The 21,165-nt window shown below is 38.8% G+C and overlaps 1 protein-coding gene across 1 annotated transcript in view; it reads left to right on the top strand.

Annotated features, from left to right (window-relative positions):
• Positions 1-21,165, top strand: part of LOC128864735 (protein dachsous) — a 210,426-nt gene that overhangs the window by 134,961 nt on the left and 54,300 nt on the right. Inside the window, exons 2-5 of the mRNA XM_054104488.1 lie at positions 5,796-5,976; positions 6,131-6,616; positions 11,084-11,262; positions 13,574-14,245. Coding sequence (XP_053960463.1) covers positions 5,796-5,976; positions 6,131-6,616; positions 11,084-11,262; positions 13,574-14,245 — 1,518 coding nt within the window. The remainder of the gene's footprint in view (positions 1-5,795; positions 5,977-6,130; positions 6,617-11,083; positions 11,263-13,573; positions 14,246-21,165) is intronic.

Raw genomic sequence — 21,165 nt, forward strand, 5'->3', positions numbered from 1 at the left:
AGGCAATGGCAAACCTCCGAGTGTATTTCTGCCATGAAAAAGCTCCTCATAAAAATATTTGCCGTTCGGAGTCGAAACTGTAGGTCCCTCCATTTGTGGAACAACATCAAGACGCACACCACAAATAGGAGGAGGAGCTCGGCCAAACACCTAACAGAAGTGTTCGCGCCAATTATTTTTTTTCATTTTTTTTTTTTTCAATATTTATTTGTTTTTTCTTTTGTTATTTACTTATGAATTTCCCCACTCTTTCTATTATTTATTTTAAAGCTCTTAAAGATTAAACTACTCCTTTTCGCCAGCACCTAATTTAAACCTTGCTTCTGTAAATGACCACGTATTTAATACTTGGGGGTCATACTGATATCCCAATTAATCTGGAGGTCTTCTTATGACCCCCAGACTTTAACATCGCCTATGCTATTTCTATAGAACAATGCTTGAACTCATGACCTGGATATACAAAACAGTGGTCCATCTGATAATCACTTAGCCTCCATGCTTTGATGGAAAGCCGCTCGATATTTCTGCAATAATAAGCAGACTGCAACGTCCCGATCTGCGTTACACCCACTGAGGTGATCGGATCACGTTCAACAGAGGATTCGAATATGACGAATACTGACACACTGACACACTCTTTGCAAAAGAAACCTCTCTGAAAATGCGCTGAGACCAAGAGTACTGGAATTTTGGAAGCAGCGATCGTTTGCACTCCTTCAGCTACTCGGGAATTTGTAGTAAATCGGATTATATCTGAATTCTCAATTAAACTTACAGGCCTGGTTTACCACTGGCAAGGATTGGAAGAATGTACCATTTGCTGAAAGTTCTAGAGCATCTACCTTCACAGATGATTCCAGAAATAAGATATCGAAATGCATGCAGTGGGTTTTCATGCGATTATCTTTCAGCCCAAAGTCTGTCAAATGGTAAACTTGTAAAGATGTTCTTGATAGATGCGCCACTGAAAACTCTTAACTCAGCAATAGCGATGCATGAAGTATGCCACGAACACAGTACTTCATTGAAGAATTCTAGTAGGTGTACGAAAACTAATACTTTTAGAATTAATACACCCTTAATAATATTGAAAACATATAAGAGAGCAAGAATCGATATTCTACTTTTTTAAGACTTCATACCAAAGCAAACTGGATGTGTAAAAATGGATAAGATCAGAAAATTTTACTGATGTCAGTACAAATTTCAAAGACGCCTTTTGCACACGTGCGATCCTGTCGATCAAAAATTGATGGTTTGACATCCACATAGACGCAGCGTAGAGCGAACCACTTTTTCTAACTACCGCAAAAAATTAGCGGAATATGACTTTGATAAGATGAAACTAATGTGAAACGAAATTTGAAAAAGTCGAGCCAAGAAACACCGAGAGATTTGGCTACACCTAAAACACTCAGGCTAAAAAAGCACATTGTATTTAAAACTCCAGAAATTGAAAGGGTAAAAAGTCAGATAGTCAAGGAGGAAAGGCAAGAAGTAACGAACTGAAATTAATGCGACTATTAAATGAAAAACGACTGGCAAAAGTTACACCTAAATCTTTTGATTCTTTGACAGATATATATTTATATAAAAGATATGCTATAAGAAGTATGACAGACAATAGGGATTTTGGAAAAAGAAACATAATAGTATTTCTTGATATTTAAAGAAAGTTCTGACTTTTGACACCACATAACAAATTTGCCTATATATGAAGCCTACATACGTGAGTTGTGTTATCTACGTGGGGTGCCTTGTATATGTTGGGATTTGGCAACCCTGGTGTTGCAGTCTGGCAACTGACAGCTGTATCGCAAAGTTTGACATTTTTTGGCTTTTACGTACTCAGAACGTTTTGAAATACCAGCGCTATTTGTGTTGTTTACAGTAACATAAAAGATTCGTCTCGGTCCAAAAATGGAATTAACTCGTTAACATTTTCGTGCGATTATTTTTTACAACTTTCGACGTGGATTAACTCAGCAACATTGCATGGATGAACTTAATTCATTTTTTGGCGATGAAGCTCCATCAAGGACCAGTGTTTATCGATGGTATGGTGAATTCAATCGTGGTCGCAGTTCACTCCAAGACGAATTTCGTAAAGGTCGTCCAAAATCAGTTGTTGTTCCGAAAACCATTGATGCTGTGCGCGAACTGATATTGCAAGATGCTCATACGACCTATCGTGAGATTGTGACAATCTTAGGCATTAGTGGGACCAGCATACATTCAATATTGCATAAGCATTTGACTGTCAAAAAAATTTGTTCGCGTCGGATCCCACACAATTTGTCAATCGCTCAAAAAAAGGCTCGTGTCGATTGGTCGAAGGAAATGCTCAAAAATACGATCGCGGGGCTTCGAGACACGTCTATGAAATCATGACAGGTGATGAATCATGGATTTACGCATATGAGCCCGAAAGTAAACAGCAGTCGACTGTATGGGTGTTTCAAGATGATCCAAATCCAACAAAACTTGTTCGCGCACGAAGCACTTCCAAGCAAATGGTCGCCTGGACATACCGCAACCGTACCACTAGAACAACGCAGAACAGTAAATTCTGAGTGGTACACAACCATTTGTTTGCCAGTTGTCGTCCAAAAAATTAGGAAAACCAATCGCCCAAGACGGATCACTCTTCACCAGGACAATGCGAGCTCTCACACATCGGCTCAAACAACTGCATTTTTGAGCACCCAAAACATCAAATTAATGGGTCATCCGCCGTATAGTCCTGACTTGGCATCGAATGACTTCTTTTTATTCCCGTACGTAAAAAACAAACTGAGAGGTCAACATTTTTCGACACCTGAAGAAGCGGTTGCGGCATTCAGAATGCATGTTTTGGAGGTACCTCATTCAGAGTGGCAAAAGTGATATATCTTCATGGAGAATATTTTGAAAAACAATAAAGTGATTTTCGATGATTAAAATTTGTTTTTGTTATCTAATCCCGACATATAAAAGGCACCCCTCGTATTACTGAAAATATTTTTAAGTCGTCAGCATATAATAGAAAATTAGAAAATGAGAAACAATTGCTACTGTCGTTGATAAATAACGCAAGGGGATTAATAACACAAACACATAAAACACTTCTCTGAGGCACTCCAGAGGAGACAATGAATTTTTCAGGGGATATATGAATTGCAGCCACACAGTGCCCTCCGCATAGATAGGCTTTCAACCATTGTGAGAGACTGTGGCGAAAGCTTTGCAGAAATCCATTTAAACGCAATCGACTTGCTGCCCTGCTGAAAACGCACTAATGGGATATTCACTAAAGACGGCGAGATTAGACACTGAGGACCCTCCACTGACGAATCCATATTTTCTTTGACAATGGTTACAAGAAGTTCGGAAATTGTTGAGAGCTTGGAAATTGCTTCGTAATTATTTACTTCGTTAGTATTGCTGCTTTTAAAATTTGGGCTTATTTTCAAGCCATCGATACAAATTCTAGATGTTAATGGCTTATTTAAGATTAGTTTCAGAGTTTTTTCAGAGGTGAAACCGAAGAAATTACCGAAAGAACATCGATATCTGTCTCTGAGGATGGTTTAAGCTTAAATTACATGTACGACATTATCATCTGAAAGTGCCCAAAAATTCATTGGCAGCCAGTTTCCTATAAAACTTCATTTGAGGTATATGCCTCATTTAGATGCACACATACATAACTATATGTGTTTGGGTATGTGTATGTGTATGCATGTAGAATAACTGTTCCACTCAGCTATTGAGCTCTGGCATCAAACTCATTACGACAGAGAATTTACCGTCATTATCATGAAATATATTATTAAAAGTACTCATGTTATGAAACAATGTTAATACAGTCTGTGTCAGAAGAAAATAACCAGTTTTTTTCTTGAAACTTCAAAATATATTGTATTTCGCTCTGCTTTTTGCTGCGTAATAGTCCCATTCAAGGGCTACGATGCCAGTGCTAACTCAGGTTCGTGTCGTTCGAAACTTTCCCGTAAACGCAACAAAACAAAAATGAGTGAGAAGTACACGAAGCGTTTCGAGGCAAAACTACCCACTGCCCGCATTCGAAACGGCCGAAATCGTCTTACGCCGCGGCGTGAAGCGAGTGACGATAAAAAAGCAGGATAAAGGGATCGTCAAACTTTTTAAGCGGGACCCTTCTTTGCGACTATGTCAATCACGCACAAGGGAATAGGTGTGAGTATCAACACCACCGAACGACGATTGAAGGAGACGAACATATCCTACCGTACCACATCGCCAAAAAAATAACTCTCAGAAAAACGCATTGAGGAACAATAAAATAAAAAATTGCGTCACAGTAATAGACTTGCCTTCCCAGTTTCCAGACACCAGCCAGATTGAAAATGTGTGGGGAATTATGAAAACGCATCTTGCCGGAAAGCCAGTTGACGATTTAAAGCAACTCGTGCGTCAAGTTCGCAAAATCTGGTCCTCTTTGTCGACGAGCTACGCAGAAAAGCTTCAAAGCATGCCGAAGAGATGTCAGGCTATATTCGACAACGATGGAGACTAACCAGCTTATTGAGTAATTGCGACTCGTAGTTTTGTACATACTTTTATGTAAAAAAAAATTTAAAAATACCTATGTATATCTTTTATACTTCATGAACAATCGCGGTTCCTTTTTTCTGACACAGACTGTATATCAATGTTTGTGCACGTTTGAATTAGATAAATTGCTACATTCTTTAGAGTTGAGATAATTCAAATATTTAAATCAGTCGCCTTTGGTACTTTGCATAGATATAATCACGCAGCTAAATTAATTTCATATCCGCTTGGCCGCACTGATCAAGAAGTAGCAACGCCAAATAAGAAGCATAAAAAATATAAATAATAAAAATAGCATAGGGTGGCCGAATAAGGATGCCATGAAAATAAATAACCGGGATTTCGTTGGCAGTGCTTCAAGCAGTAGCAGTAGTAATTTTTGATGACTACTATATGCGACGTTATTCCGACAGTGGCATCTCTAATGTGGGTATCGAGCTCAATCAAAGTGGTTGGCTTGTGAGCTTAGGCTACTCCAGAGAAATTAGTCCAAGGGTGTCCTGTCAAACCGCAACAAATAGTCAATATTTGTGGATGCATTGATGTTTAGTTCAAAACTTGTGAATTTCACTCCAATAAGGCCAATTTTGTTAGTTGACTTAGCTGCTGAACAGAATATGGGATAAAGATCGACCTCTCGACGAAGTTCACGTCAGGTACTTACAACTGCGCTGGAACTTCGACAACCTTTAAAAGGTAATAATTTGAAAAACTATCATTGTTATTTGAACACCCTTTGGATTAATATATGCAACGGTCACTTGAGTCATAAAAAATAACTACATATAGGTAAATACAAGCAAAGCAATACAAAAAATACTTACAGAAGTAATCGTGAGTTGCATGTAGTTCAATTCTTTGCATTATTGGCAACGAAGCCAAATGCCGTTTTGTTGGATATGCGCTCACATGCACTATATGTATATTTAATGGGCGTATAAGTCTACATGTGTTCCTGGTTAATTATGCTATATGCAACGCAGCGACTGGCGCGGCCATGTCTAGCCCAATTACTAATTACATACACACATACATACATACTTATCTATTTCGCTTCTAAACAATAGCGCCTTTATATTTTTCCATCACATTTTTCCATTATTATCAGTGATTGAGAATTATCGTTGTTTTCTTAACTCGATACTCGTAGGAAAATAATTATTTCATGCCATATAAAATTCCATTAATTCTCTTACATATTTTCTCTCTGCTTGCAGGTGTCGGCCAGCGACCCAGACTGCGGTGTTAACGCTATAGTCAATTATACGCTGGGCGATAGTATCAAGCAGCTCGCCGAGTTCGAGGTACGCTCTGCAACGGGTGAGGTATGCATTGCCAACGAGCTGGACTATGAGAAGCGTAATTCGTACGAGTTTCCAGTAATAGCAACAGACAGAGGTGAGTGAGGTATAGAGTGATTAAGAAAAAATATGATTTGTTTCTAGCAAACCTAATTCAATAATTAAAAAACATATTTTTATTGCAAGTGAAAACTACTCATTTTCATGCCCTTAATTCTTCGCTTTCTCTTCACTCTCTCTGTTTACCGCAGGTGGTCTCAGCACTATTGCTCGCGTTAAAATCCAGCTCACCGACGTCAATGATAATCGCCCTATTTTCTATCCGCGTGAGTACAACGTGTCACTACGCGAAACTGCCAGCGCCAGCGCCTCTGCTGCGCCCATTGTCGCCGTCGTTGCCACGGATGCCGATTCGGGTCGATTTGGCGCGGTGACCTATCGCATTGTCGCTGGCAACGAGGCGGGCATTTTTCGCATCGATCGCGCCACTGGCGAAATTTTCATCAATCGCCCAAATATGTTGTCAGTGCGCACACAAGCGATGCATGTGTTGAACATTAGCGCCAGCGATGGTGGTGGCTTGCGCACCTCAACGGATGCGTTCGTCTTTTTGAGCATCATTGACGCCACACAGCGGCCACCAATCTTTGAAAAGCCGCGTTACAGTTATCAAGTAAAGGAAGATGTGCCGCATGGCACAGTAGTTGGTTCGGTGATGGCCACCAGCAGTGATGCAGGTAAGTTTTTGTGTACCTGAAACATTGAATTGAACGAAATGAGTTCGTTGCACAATTTTTTTTTTTACTTCGAAAGATGGCGAAAAAAGTACCATGCACAGTTACGCATTTTATACAGAAAAGAAAAATATGCAAAACCCAGAACGACAACGTTTATTTATTAGTTCACTGATTTGGAAGTAAATATCTGCGCTTGTGATTGACAGCTCCGAAAATGTTTTTGTTCGGTTTTTTTTTTCAATTTATTTTCTTTGACAATCAAGCTTACCTTTTCATTTCATTTAACTTTGTTGACTCATTCTACCTGCCTTAAAAAATCTTGCTAGTATGCAGGCGCAAAAGGTTCACATACACAAAGGAGAGTGCACAGCCGTATAAAGCAACCATAACTGCAAATAAAAAAAATCCTACGCTCATTTAAATAAGCTGAGTTGGCAGTTCCAAAAAAGTTATACATGCAGCGGCATTTATTTATAAATCAAATATACATATATGCAAGTATTTAAAAATCACCAGGCTATACTCGTATGCATGTGTTCTCTATACAAATAATTGGGTGCATACAGGCATATGTATGGGTATGTTTGCAGTATACAAGTGTATGTTCTGATTTTTCGGCAATATTGGGCTCGTTATTTTGCCATTCTTATGCACATATTTAGCGCATAAAATCAGTGTTCTTTAGCAACGCGGCACGGAAAGAAAACAACGACTGCAAAAGAGGTCTGCATTAGCATCGTCATCGCCGTCAGCCGTCAGCAAAACACACAAAGCCCAGTTCATGATAAAACCTCTCACTCTATTCCTCCTACTACTACTTTATATCTTCTACTTCAGTTGTGAAGATTTCGAAGACCGAAACGCTTATGTGGACATGTGATGTATGCAAAAATTCATATTTATTTTGATACTCTTCCAAGGTCCTTCGAAGTCTTGTCTGCAAAGACAATCAGTTCCTTTAACACATTGACGGACAGTAAAAATTTAAGTTAGCTGCAGCGAAAGTTCTGTTATGACATCTGAAATCTGAATACTTCGAATAAAAGTTATATGTAATCAATTTTTTTACCGTCCACGACCTTATTGATACAAACTGTCATCTGAGTTATGCTTCAAAAAATAATAATTTATAAAATAATCATTATTTTGACTCTTTAATGGCGGCCGCCGTAGCCGAATGGGTTGGTGCGTGATTACCATTCGGAATTCACAGAGAGAACGTTGGTTCGAATCTCGGTTAAGCCATTTTTCTAATAGCGGTCGCCCCTCGGCAATCAATGGCAAACCTCCGAGTGTATTTCTGCTATGAAAAAGCTCCTCATAAAAATATCTGCAGTTCGGAGTCGGCTTGAAACTGTAGGTCACTCCATTTGTGGAGCTCGGGCAAACACCCAAAAAGGGTGTACGCGCCAATTATATATATAGTACTATGGGCAAAAAGTAAGGTGAATTCGTTTGTAAAATGAAAAATCTTTATTTATTCTTGTAAATCAATTTCATTCCCTTCAAAATAATCCCCTCTCGATGAAATACACTTATGCCAACGATTTTTCCAATCCCCGAAACATGCCAAATAGTCTATTTCTGGTATAACCATCAGCACCTTCTTCGATTCAGCTTTCGACTCGAAACGCGTTCCCCGGAGTGGTCTCTTGAGTTTTGGGAATAGCCAGAAGTCACACGGAACCAAATCAGGCGAATACGGTGGTTGCGGAACGATATGCGTGGAATTTTTGGCGAAATGGTCACGAAGAACGAGTGCAGTGTGAGACGGTGCATTATCGTGATGCAAAAACCAAGAGTTGTTGGCCCATAATTCTGGTATTTTTAGACGAATTGCTTCACTTAAACGACGCATAACGCTCAAATAATATTCCTTATTAACAGTTTGGCCAGGTGGAAGGAATTCATAGTGCACCACACTACGAAAATCGAAAAAAACTGTCATCATGACCTTTATTTTTGAACGACTTTGACGTGCTCTTTTCGGTCTGGCCTCGCCTTTAGCACGATATTCGCTTGATTGATCGGTTGTTTCAGGGTCGTAAGCATAAATCCAAGTCTCATTTCACGTAATGATTCATTTGAGCTTGTCCTGATAGTCTGAAAGCATTGTTTCACACACATCAACGCGACGACTTTTTTCCAAGAAATTGAGAGTTTTCGGTACCGAACGTGATTTGACTTTTCGTGGCCCAAATGGTCTTTCAAAATGGTTTTCACAGATCCTTCTGATATTCCGATCATATCAGTAAGGTCTTTAACAGTCAACCGAAGATTTTTGAGCACTAACTCCTTTACTTTATTGACGTGTTGGTCATCTGTTGACGTCGATGGTCGTCCGGAGCGCTCCAAGTCATCAACACGTTCTCGACCCTCTTTGAAGTCTTTGTACCACTTATAAACATTTTTCTACGACATGGTCGAATCACCAAATGCCTTTTGCAGCATGCTAAACGTTTCCGCAGCCGAAATTTCATTCCGCAAACAAAATTTGATGGCACTTCTCTGCTCAATCAAATCAGACATTGTAAAAATCGAAAAATGCACTCTTGGTTGTTTGGTAAACTCAAGCGTAAATATATTACTGATAATGACATTCACATGAAAGTTGGCCCAGATGTTATTAACAGTGCTGCCAACTCATGAAAAAAATAACTAGAGCGAAATTTTAATCCCGCGAAGTTTGACAAATAAATTCAGCTTACATTTTGCCCACAGTAGTATAATGAAAAAATAGCACTTGGATGTTATCGTCAAAAAAAAAATTCAACTTAACGGATATAATATTTTGACACCCACCAAATATTTTTTGTTTATATCACTGCATAATAATAATTTTACGACTTTTCTACTATTTTAGTTAAAATAAGATATTTAATTTTAGTTTTTAATTTTGTAACATTTAATAGATATTTTGAAGTTTTTGCCATATTTGACTGCTATTTTGTGACTTTTTTTCCGATCAAATTTGATTAGTAGATAAATAGTATTCGATCGATAATCTCAAACATTTATTTTTCCAATTAAGAATCTTATACCAAACAAGTAATCATATTTTCGATACGGCCAAACTATATTTCTAAAGTATGAAGAAATGTATGATGCATACATACATCGTTTGGAAGCTATTTTGATGCTGGAGGGAAGAAAATAAATCAAATTTCCAATTAGTTCGAAAGCGAATAAATCGATTCCAAACTGACACTAATCCAACTGCTAAACCATTTGACTCCTAAATGTATGCTTTATTATTGATACTGAGTTAAAGAAACGTGTTGCTTTTTGAATCGGCTATTCATTGTCATTTATGAATGAAAAATAATATCGTTCAAATGACTGCCACGACTGGCTTTACAGTAGGGCAATCGATCAACCCAATTTTGAAGCACATTTTCGATTGTTTGGGCTCCAGTTTTATGAATGGCAACTTCCATTTCGTATTTTAAAGCATCAATCGTCTCTGGATGGCATTAGTCCTTAACGGCTCCCCACAAAAAATAGTCCAACGGGCTTAAATCACAGCTCCGAAGTGGCCAATTGATATCGGAATTTCGGCTGATTCTCGTTGAGAATGTCACGGTAACGCTCGCCATTTACTGTAACCGCGGCACCTCGCTCATTTTCGAAAAAAAAATGGCACGATGTTGCCGCCAGACCAAAAACCGCATCAAACAGTGACTCGTTGTGGATGCATTTGCTTCTCTACAGTAACGAGTGGAATTTCTGAGCCCCAAATCCGACAATTTTGCTTATTGACGTAGCCACCGATGTGAAAATCAGAAAAGAAGAAGAAGACTCACCACTTTGGAAATAGGTTTTCAGTATTTCCCAATTTTGTTCAAGCGTATAGCGTCCCATTTCAAAAATGTCAAACCTTTAAGTAAATTATGAACACATTTGACATGTCATTTGTGTTACCATTCTCAAAAAAATAGGTTGTTCAGAAAGCAAACGCTATATGGCTCACCCTGTAGAAGGATGTGGACGAAGAAAAACATAAAATAAAGATATGTAAAGTACCTAAGACTGTTAAAAAACCTAAAATAATATTATAACTCTATACAAAAATAAATATAAATAGTACTTTTGCTGCTGTACAATTGTTTTCGATCTCATTCGAAAAATTTTGAATCTAGAATTACTCAAATTCAAGAGCAAAGATTATTTTTAAGTGAAAAAAAGTAATAGAAATCATGGAAAAATTATCGAAAAAATTCTTGGCTTGGATTACAAAAAAGAAGGCATATCACATTAGTTTAAGACTCAGATAAAATAAAATATAAGGCAATATGAACACCTCTTTTAAGTGAGTTATTCATTTATTAGAAGCGTATAAAAATGTACTAGTTTACGCGCATATATATATGTAGGTACATAAGTACCTATTCTCAACTAATAAACTTGAAAAATTGTACTTAACCACCTTTAAAAATTTACTTATGCATTTCCAAACTCTTTTTGCAGCCAATCGCAATGGTGTCCGTTATTCAATATATTCTGGCGATCCGGATAGTTACTTTAACATTGACACAGTAACTGGCAATATACGCATCGCAAATCCTTTAGATCACGAAACGAAGCCACAAATTCTGCTCAACATTCAAGCAATGAGCGGCGATCCTCCAGCTTATGGACATACACAAGTGAGTTTTCAGAAAAACAAATGCAATTTTGGTAAAAAGTAGAAAAAATCAGTTAAGTATTTTAGGAATAAATATATAAACCAAAAAAGTACTTTTAATGACTTAAATGTAGCAGCCATAATTTGTGTATAAATAATTTGGGAAATAATTGTATTTCAATTTTGCATTTTCGACTTCTTTCACCTTTTCGACTTAGTCAGCACTTGCATCAAACTAAATCTTTTAGATCAGTAGATTACAGCTTTACTCAAAAAGCATGAATTTATAAGGGAGTTAGCTGCTTTTACATCCAGCTCTCGTTATACGGTCCACGGAAAAATAGGTAGTTAAGTGAGGAGCCGTAGAGTAGTAGGAGTCAATTATTTTGATTCGAACTCTTGAACGTTTAATATCTAAAGTTGTTTCATCTTCGGTGATTCCTAGTAAAATTTCAGTACAACATATTAGTTCTCTAATTGTACTTTTATAAAAGTTCTTCAAAAAGTGGCTAACAAAGTCTAACCACCAGGTAAGTCTTACGAGGTTAAAATGTTGTTCTAAAAAATTACTGGCTAAATTTTAGTTTAGGTCTCTGAAGTTAGTATAAGTTAGAGAAGTTATAATTAAGCCTTGTTCTTTGAAAGTGGCGTAAGAATATAATTTACTATGAACTTTTTATTTATAAATATTTTCCAAAAAAAAAAACAAAAACTTTTAAAAATTTTCATTGTTTTTATCATTACTAATTTTCGTAGTTAATGAAGTTACAAATATAATTACTTGGAATAGGGTGTAAGTCCACTCAAAGATATACTACTACCGTTTAGTTAAAAATTGTACTTATAATTACTTGCAATTTCTTTAGTGCATTTGTATATGCGTGGCAACATTGCAAATAACATAAACATTTGTATAGTTCCCCGGAATTCCGGCTTTCGCCGTTTATTATAGAATATAAAGTCATCAGGGGTGCCCAAGAAATTGCTTAATGTAATTGTAACCACGCAACAACATGCAATAGCCTACAGAGATATGAGTACGAAGAACGGCGCAGAAATTGTCTACCATAATTTTTGTATGTTCTGGGCACTCCTATCTACCAAATTACACCGATTTGGGAACTATCGAAAGGACTATTGGGAAAAAAGATTTAATCCATGTTCCTAAAGACGATTATACTATCATAAAACCATGTCGAAAAATATAAAAATATAAAGAAGTTGCGATTCTAAGAAGGCGAAAAAATATCAATGGTGAGGAAGTAAATTGGCTGCAGATAAATTGGCCCAGAAACCAGACTATATATTTCCGAAGGTTTATGATGCGCTGAATCCAAATCTGGCCTCAGAATTGCTGTATGAGCTCTGGTTTTTGAGATATCCTAACCTAAAAGTGCAAAAAACACCGTTTTTGCCCATATTTGAGGCTATGTAGCCTTGCAGATGTTTTCTTTCTCCAAAATTAAAGGATGGCATCTTTAAATACAAGCCTTCTTTTTTCAAATGGCGTTGAGTTTGCTCAAATATCATTTCTTTTCGCTGAGATATCGCATTTTGAAATTTTCATGTTTCTAAATTTTCCTACACCTGAAAATCGATTAAGATAACATAGACATGATATAGTCGATTACTAATTTTTTTGAATTGAGTCTTATTTTTCTTAAAATTTTGCCTCACACCATAAGTGTGCTAACTCACCAAACCCCTACACTATCTAACCCACGGGTACCGAGTCACACACAGCCCTAATCCTGCTTGCGGTATGGTAGGGGTGGTTTTTAGGGGCCGACAGCATCTCAGACCCAGAAACCAGAAAACCTTTGGGTACCGAGTCACACACAGCCCTAACCCCTAGAAACCACCCCTACCATACCGCAAGCAGGCTTAGGGCTGTGTGTGACTCGGTACCCAAAGGTTTTCTGGTTTCTGGGTCTGAGATGCTGTCGGCCTGTGTAATGTTTTAAAAAGCAAACCAATGTTCTATAAAACTTCATTTAGTGAAAATAGGAAATTTAAATAACTAAATTTATTTCTCTCATGAGGAAGACCACAGAACTTAGAAAATTAGTAGTAACACATTTATATCATCATTACAGACCAATCACATTCGAAAACTTTACAGATATGATTGATTTATTACCATATATTCCTCCAATACATCATGACTATTTTCGAAAAGTTGATCGTAAAGATGCAAAGACACAATTTAAACTCGGCAACTTGCATTTCAATCACGTCACATATGATTTACATTACGTAGTAATAAAATAATTATGAGTTTCAACGTTATTTATCCTTCAGCAAATAGAGATATTCATAAATTTCTTTCACAGGTGAACATCGACGTCGAGGATGTAAATGACAATGCACCCGAATTTGAAACGAACTTGGTGCGCATATCCGTGCCGGAGAATGTTGATCTGGACATCCCTCTCTATGCCGCGCATGCTCACGACAAAGACTCTGGCAAAAGTGGTGAGATCACCTATACTCTCCACATGCTGTCCGCCGATCACCATCAATCCATAAAACAGCAACAACAATACATTGGCAATGCGAGTATTGCAACACAAGTCCAATCCTCTCGCCCAACACTAAACACCTTCGCTGGCACACCCACAGGAGCGTTAGCAATGCGCAATCGTATGGCAGGCGCAGGTACATCTGCATATGCCGCAGGTATTGCCTCACTCTCCAACTCGCCCTTGGCTGCAGCGGTCACAGGCATATCTACCGCTGTGAACCATATGACTGGTGTTGTTGCAGGACAGAATCTTTTCGCAATCGATGCACGCTCGGGCCACCTAACACTGTCACGACACCTCGACTATGAAACAATGCAGCGGCACGCGCTCATAGTGACGGCAACAGACGGCGGCGAGCCGCCCTTATCATCAAACCTCACCATACTGGTGGAAGTGCAGGATGTCAACGATAATGCACCGATGTTCGAACGCAGCGAATACTCAGTGAAGGTGTTGGAATCGTTGCCGATTAATTCGCAGGTAAGAATCGAGTCTACCAAATGACTTCAATCCAAAACCATTCTCACTCTCATAACGGCGCCTCAGGATGCTACGAGTAAATGGCCCGAAAGGCCGTAGTATACCGCATGTACTTACACTTTACTGATCTTCTGTTAGTTGTGGGTATCTGTGTAATGCATTGACAGCTATGCTAATTTCACACATACCTATAAATTTAATTTGCATTAATTCGATTAACCGGCATAGAAGTCACGCGAGTTTGGCTACTAGTCAACAAGCATACGTAGTGTACTTAAATATGTTGGCACATACACGCACATACAAACAGAAGCATTTCACAGCTCACCAACATACATAGTGCATGCGTGTGCCTCTCTACAGAATCTATCTTTAGCTGGATGGACGCATTTCTTTTTCAATAATTCTATAGTGGCTAAACCAGTTTTCCTTGGATGTATTTCAAATCATTTTGTATCTATAAAATTATTCTTCAATTGTCAAACTACCTGCGTAACCGCATACCATTCCAGGCCAAGGAAAGCGCAAAAACTTTGTTTGCAAAACTTAGATATTGGAATTACTGCTACAGGCTTTCGGAAGCGATTTTGTATAATTTATAGAAGAAGTTTCGAATAAAATACTAAATATGGAAGAACTAGTACGCCGGCTGCCGTAGCCGAATGGGTTGGTGCGTGATTACCATTCGGAATTAAGAGTGAACGGAGGTTCGAATCTCGGTGAAACAACAAAATGAAGAAAACGTTTTTTCTAACAGCGGTCGCCCCTCGACAGGCAATGGCAAACCTCCGAGTGTATTTCTGCCATGAAAAAGCTCCTCATAAAAATAGCTGCCGTTCGGAGTCGGCTCGACACTGTAGGTCTCTCCATTTGTGGAACAACATCAAGACGCACGCCACATATAGGAGGAGAACACCCAGAAAGGGTGTTGGCGCCAATTATATACATATATATTTATAATACCAAAACAAAGATAGCAGAATTCGCCTTTTGAAATAATCCTTATCCCCTTAAAATGGAGGTAATGTTATTTTTTTATATCTTCTAATATGAATAAATGAATACTACTATAGCTCCGGTAACGCCATAATATCTCACCAAAAAGGCTCGTCCAAAATTTCGATACCGAATTAAAAAAACTACGCACACATTTCCGCCTGGTTAACAAAGCTTTGTTTCCATTTACTGTAAATGAATGTTCAAATTATCTACAATAAAAAATATTTCTGTTAGAAGCCATAAAAATAAATGGGAGAATAAATTGGTACAGAAATGATAAATGAATTTAAGTTGTAAGAAGCAGATACGAAAACAAATTCGAAGAAAATCTTGAGCCATAAAGACACGTAGGAAAATTTTTAAGTTAAGAAAATATTTATTTTTTATGCATCCCAAGAAAAATCGCTTTAAAATTTTCGAGTACAACATATCTGTATGGAGTAAAGCAAAAGTATCGATTCAATCTGGAGTACCTAGAAAACTATCTGAAAAATAGAACCAGAAACAATCCAAACTTTGAGGGATAACATTCGTTGCGATATTTCGAAGATGAAGCACCGATTATGTCTAAATGCCAATTAAAATTTGACCAGAATAATCGACATATGTACATATGTATGCCAGCATGAAGACGGAACATATGTATTTTCACTAATAAATGTTGTACCCTCCATGTCTTACATATGCTAATAGGTGGGTAGGTAGGTGAAATGGTTGAAGTACCAGTCTGACACTCCTCAAGTAGCGTCTAAAGCGCCCTTTTGATACCATTATGAGACCTCCAACAAGCAGATATCTACAGCAAGCCAGAGCTGTTGATATAATGGAGAAGATTGATGGGGCTTAGGTTGGTGCACTACCCCAGGCTATCGAAGAAAGAAGCCCCCAGTGAAAGGTCCCCACAGCTTTTGCAATGGTGGTTATATGGTAACCCAGCTCATCAGCAATTTCACTTCCCTCTATGTTCTTATGTCCTGGAACCCAGATCAGAGAAATGTTACTTGCACAGCCAAGAGATTTGATCTCCTTCTTACAGGAGTTACTAGTTTCGTTCTGCACCGTGGCGTCATCAGAGCCTTGATCGCGACTTGGCTGTCGGAGAAAACGTTAATATCTCCCTCGCTCCCGCGTTCCTTAAGCATTTTGCATGCCTGCAGGAGCGCAAATACTTCTGCTTGAAAAACAATAGCAGTATTCGGCAGTTTAAAGGAGGTAGATAAATTGGAGAAGACCCTGCTCCGCTCCCCGATTCCATCTTGGAACGACCCTCAAACTCTAATTTGCGGATAGAGGGATCTGTTCGAAGTTCGGGGAAATACGGTGTTAACTGTCCGCTAAATGCTACCATGTAGCTGGAGAGATGGCCTCCAGAGGCCAACCTCTTTTAACCTGATTACACTTTGAGCTGCAATGGAAATAACATAGAAGCCGCTGGGAAGTAAGAGCAAAACAACATTCAGGGCAACATTGGGGAAAGTTTTACATGCTCTGGTGATGCCTATGCGTACAGTCCTTTGCACCCTCCCCAGCTTAGTGATATTATAGCCTTTCCAAAAAGCTTCCCACCAAACCTGGCATCCATATGTTAACATTGGCAAAACCACAGCGTTGTACATCCACAGCACGACCTGTGGCTTGAGTCCAAATTTTTTACCGAACATAGATTTACAGGAGTAGAAGGCTATACTGGCCTCCTTTACCCCAATGTGTAGCTTACAATGGAGCTTGGAGTATTACACTAAGATACCTAACTTCCGATGAGAGCGGAAGAACGTGGTTGTTTAATTTGGGAAGTGAAAGGATGGTGGTTTATATTTTCTGGTAAACAACACCAGCTCCGTTTTATCAGAGTTGACTCGGAGGCCGCAAGCCCAGCAACTGAGTGCAGCCAGTGACCTTTCCAAAATTTCAGCCATGACTGAGGGAAACGGTACCGATATCATTAAGACCAAGTCATCGGCGTATGCTACTACCTTAACCCCACCCTTAGTTATCATTATCAGAACTTCGTCAATAGAAACTAGCCAAAGTAGGTGCGAAAGGACACCACTCTGCGGCATCCCCCTGTTGACGGATCTAGTGACTTTAGCCACTCTTGAAGCCAAGCAGGGATGAAATTCAGAGATAGATAGGTCTTTCCACCTCTAGTCTATCTTACACAGTTACAATTGACACCGCCTTGATGTTATTAAAAGCACCCTCTATATATATGAAAGTGAGTTGTTTCCCTTCTAGAGATTTTTCCACAGCCTCTACTACCTCGTGTAAGGATGATTCCGTGGAATTCCCTTTCAGGTAAGCATGTTGCGCTGGAGATAATTTGGATTCGATGTGCTCTCGGATATGATAATCAATCAATCTTTCAAACACCTTTAGGACAATTAAGGTAAGACTTATAGGCCTAAAGTCCTTGGCTGAGTCGTGACCCCTCCTCTCTGCCTTGGGTATGAAAACAACCCTCGTTTCTTCCAAATGGCGGGGACGAGATTAAAAGCGATACACGCCAAGCAGACTTCTTGCAGGACAGGAACCACCGAGGTACTTGTTTTCTGAAGCATCACAGGCAAGATATCGTCAGAACCAGGAGATTTAAAAAGGAAAAAAACGTAGTTCTGTCAACTGGCAGATGGATTTCGAGTAGCCCTACCTGTCGACTCGTGTCGACAATGTCACGAGGGGTAATAGAATTTTCCCGAAAGTGATTATTTACCAGGATAGTCAAAGATTCTTCTGCAGATTCAGCCCACTCTCCATCCTCTCTTTTTACAAGAGTTCTGCAGGAGTGGTCTCTTGAAAGGATCTTCCTTAGCCTGGCTGAATCCTTCACGGATTCAATGGATTCGGAGTACTTTTCCAGGAGTTGCATTTCGCATATTTAATGGCTTTTTTGTATTCATTCAAAATTACACAGCAATTTTCAAAATTCTTTGTTTGGTAGCATTCGTTAAAAACCCTCCTAACCTTCGTTTTCAAGTCGGTCAGCGTCTTGCTCCACCAGGGAGGAAAGTCTTTCTTGTTAAAAGATATTGGACAAGCCACTTTGAAGGCCGTCTTATAGGATCGCTGCAAGTGTTCCACCTGCTTGTCCAGTTGATCAGTGGATGAGTAGGAAAAATGTCGCCTGTTCAATTTATTATTGAAAAGTCTATTGAACAGAGACCAGTCGGTTCTTTTAGGGTTCCTGTGGGGAGATATGGTTTCCCGTGCGAAATTGATTTCGAAAAGGATTAACCTGTGATCCGAAAAGGAATTTCTCGGAAAAACCTTCCACTTATCAACCCTAATTGCAGGCGTGTTAGCTGAGAGAGTGATATCAAGAACCTCCTCCCAACCGTCTGATGTTTCCGATGCTGGAAATACAAACGTGGGATGTTGCCCTTGTTGCAAATAAGGAGATTCCAGCTAATAATGAAATCAAAAAGATACTCACCTCGATCATTTATCTCGCTGCTTCCCCAAATGATATGTCTCGCATTGGCGTCGCAACCGATGAGAATGGCCTCTTTATTAAATAAAGGTGAGTCCACAAAGGCCCACTTCCTCAAGAGGTGCTGCCTTTTCGTGGGCCATGTATGTAGAAACCAAATAGTAGCAACGGCCACTAGATGCTTCTACATGGACTACTGTCACGTCTGGCGAGCTGAAATGAGAAGTCAGAAAGGCATTAATAGTATTCCTAAAATAGTCCAATAAACAGATTGCGAATTCCCATTCGTACTATTTTGGTTCTTAATTTTAAGTTAAAAAAATTAATATACTTGAACTCGAAAGAACCTGTATATATTTGTTTACTCTTTATCAAGTGAAACAAGACTCGCCTGAACCTTAAAAATTTACGATAGAAAAAAAAATGTTTGTGACTTGAAGAGATTCCTCTGTTGAACCTAACTAGTATTTTAATATGCTCACAGAGGAGTTATGACGCTAAAGACCAAATTATAGGATCAATTTATGAGGTAGCGTAAAATCTTGGAGTACAATCTTAAAAACATAAGTATTTATCAACAAAATGAATACCACGCCATCTCTTTGATCTAGTCGTCGCATTCTCCGATTTTTCAAGCAATTTTATTTTTTATTTTTAATAAACAATACGCTTTTTAGACTAATCTATATGATAAAAAAAATAGTAAAACAAGGGCCGTGAAAGCAAGCTCAGAAGAACAGAAATTAAAGTCTAAGGTAGAAGATTGAGCATTAAAATGAAGGCACCCTCCTGAGAGAAGCATTTATGCGTTAGATAGTTGGGAAAATTTCAAAATAACACACTCCATTAAAGCGAAGAATCCGTTGGGGAATTTTCTCAGTATTTCAGTTTTCAAACTGTCAGGAATTTTTTAAGCAATGTTAAATTAAATCTTATTAAGAAGGAGAAGGCAATCAATAGTCCCAGAAATTATATTAAAGGCAAATGAACAATAAGATGGGATGCTCGGATTTCAAGTGCGTTTAAGAAAATCACTAAACATCGGGCTCCTTTCCCGATGGCCAAAATTTTGAAAAGTTTAGTGAACGCGCATCAAACACACAACAGATTGGCAAAAGAGTGCGCCTAAGTACAAGTGATTTATTAATAAAGAGCAGGATTTGTAAAACGGCATACCATCTGTAAGTTTCACCATAAAGCAAAGCATATAAACGCTTTCTGAGAAGACTCTAATACTCGTCTGTTCTTTAGGTTATTGGGAATACTACCTGACACCTTTTGTCGAAACTAGTAAACCATTCGGGAGCCCATGATTAAGGTCGGCGAGATTTTCTTAATTTAAAAAATTCTAATTTTTTTAAGTAACTCCAAAATATTTCAAAAGAATTGTAAGGATTAAGCTTTATTGTATTGTCAGATATACCTTCTTCCGATTGCGATTCGTCTTCTTCTGGTGCGATAACCGCTTACACGTTTTGGCCGAGTGAAGCCTAGTCCTTTACAATCTGATCTTTCCAACGCAAAGCAAGCCTTGCTCTTCCTTTGCTACAAGCAGGTGCTACCGCATCGATACTTTCCGAACGGGAGCGTTTGTATCCTTTCGGACAATTTGATCAAGCCAGGATCTTCATTCGCTTCACTATGTCTATGTCGTCGTAAAACTCATACAGCTCATTGTTCCATCGCCTGCGATATTCGCCGTCGTCAACGTGCAAAGGTCGAAAAACCTTCCGTTACAACGGCCATAATGAGAGCCGTGTAGAGTATTAGTTTTGTTGGTCGAGAGAGGACTTTATTACTCAGTTGCGTACTTAGTCAAAAGTAGCACTTGTTGGCAAGAGAGATTCGACGTTGGATTTCGAGGCTGACATTGTTATCGGTGTTAATGGTGGTTCCTAAATAAAGAAAGCCTTTTACAACAACGAAATCATAATTGTCAACAGTGAGGTGGGTGCCGATACGTGAGTGGGACGACGGTTTGTTTGATGAAAGGAGGTACTTCGTTTGTCCTCGTTCATCACCAGACCCATTGGCTTTGCTTCTTTGTCTAGTTTGGAGAAGGTGGAACTAATAGCGTGGTTGTTAAGGCCGATGATGTCAATTTCATCGGCATATGTCAACAATTGTGCGCTCTTATAAAAAATTGTGCCTAAGCGATTAAGCTCTGCGACTCTCTGACGTTTGACTTCTTTAACCTAATTTTTCCAGCATTAGGTTAAAGAAGTCACACGACAACGAGTCATCCTGTCTGGAACCTCGTTTGGTATCAAACGGCTCGGGGAGGTCCTTCCCTCTAATGACGCTACTTGTATTGAGCAATGTAATTTTGCTTAGGCGTATTAGTTTTGCGGGGATGCGGAATTCAGACATCGCGGCTCATAGGTAACTCCTTTCGAATCCGACTTTGAGGTCAACAAAAAGAGAATGTGTCCCGAATCTCCTTTTATGAGCTTTTTCCAAGAATTGGCGTGATGTGAATGTCTGGTCTAGTAGG

This window comes from Anastrepha ludens, chromosome 5, assembly GCF_028408465.1.
Source record: "Anastrepha ludens isolate Willacy chromosome 5, idAnaLude1.1, whole genome shotgun sequence".
NCBI lineage: Eukaryota > Metazoa > Arthropoda > Insecta > Diptera > Tephritidae > Anastrepha > Anastrepha ludens.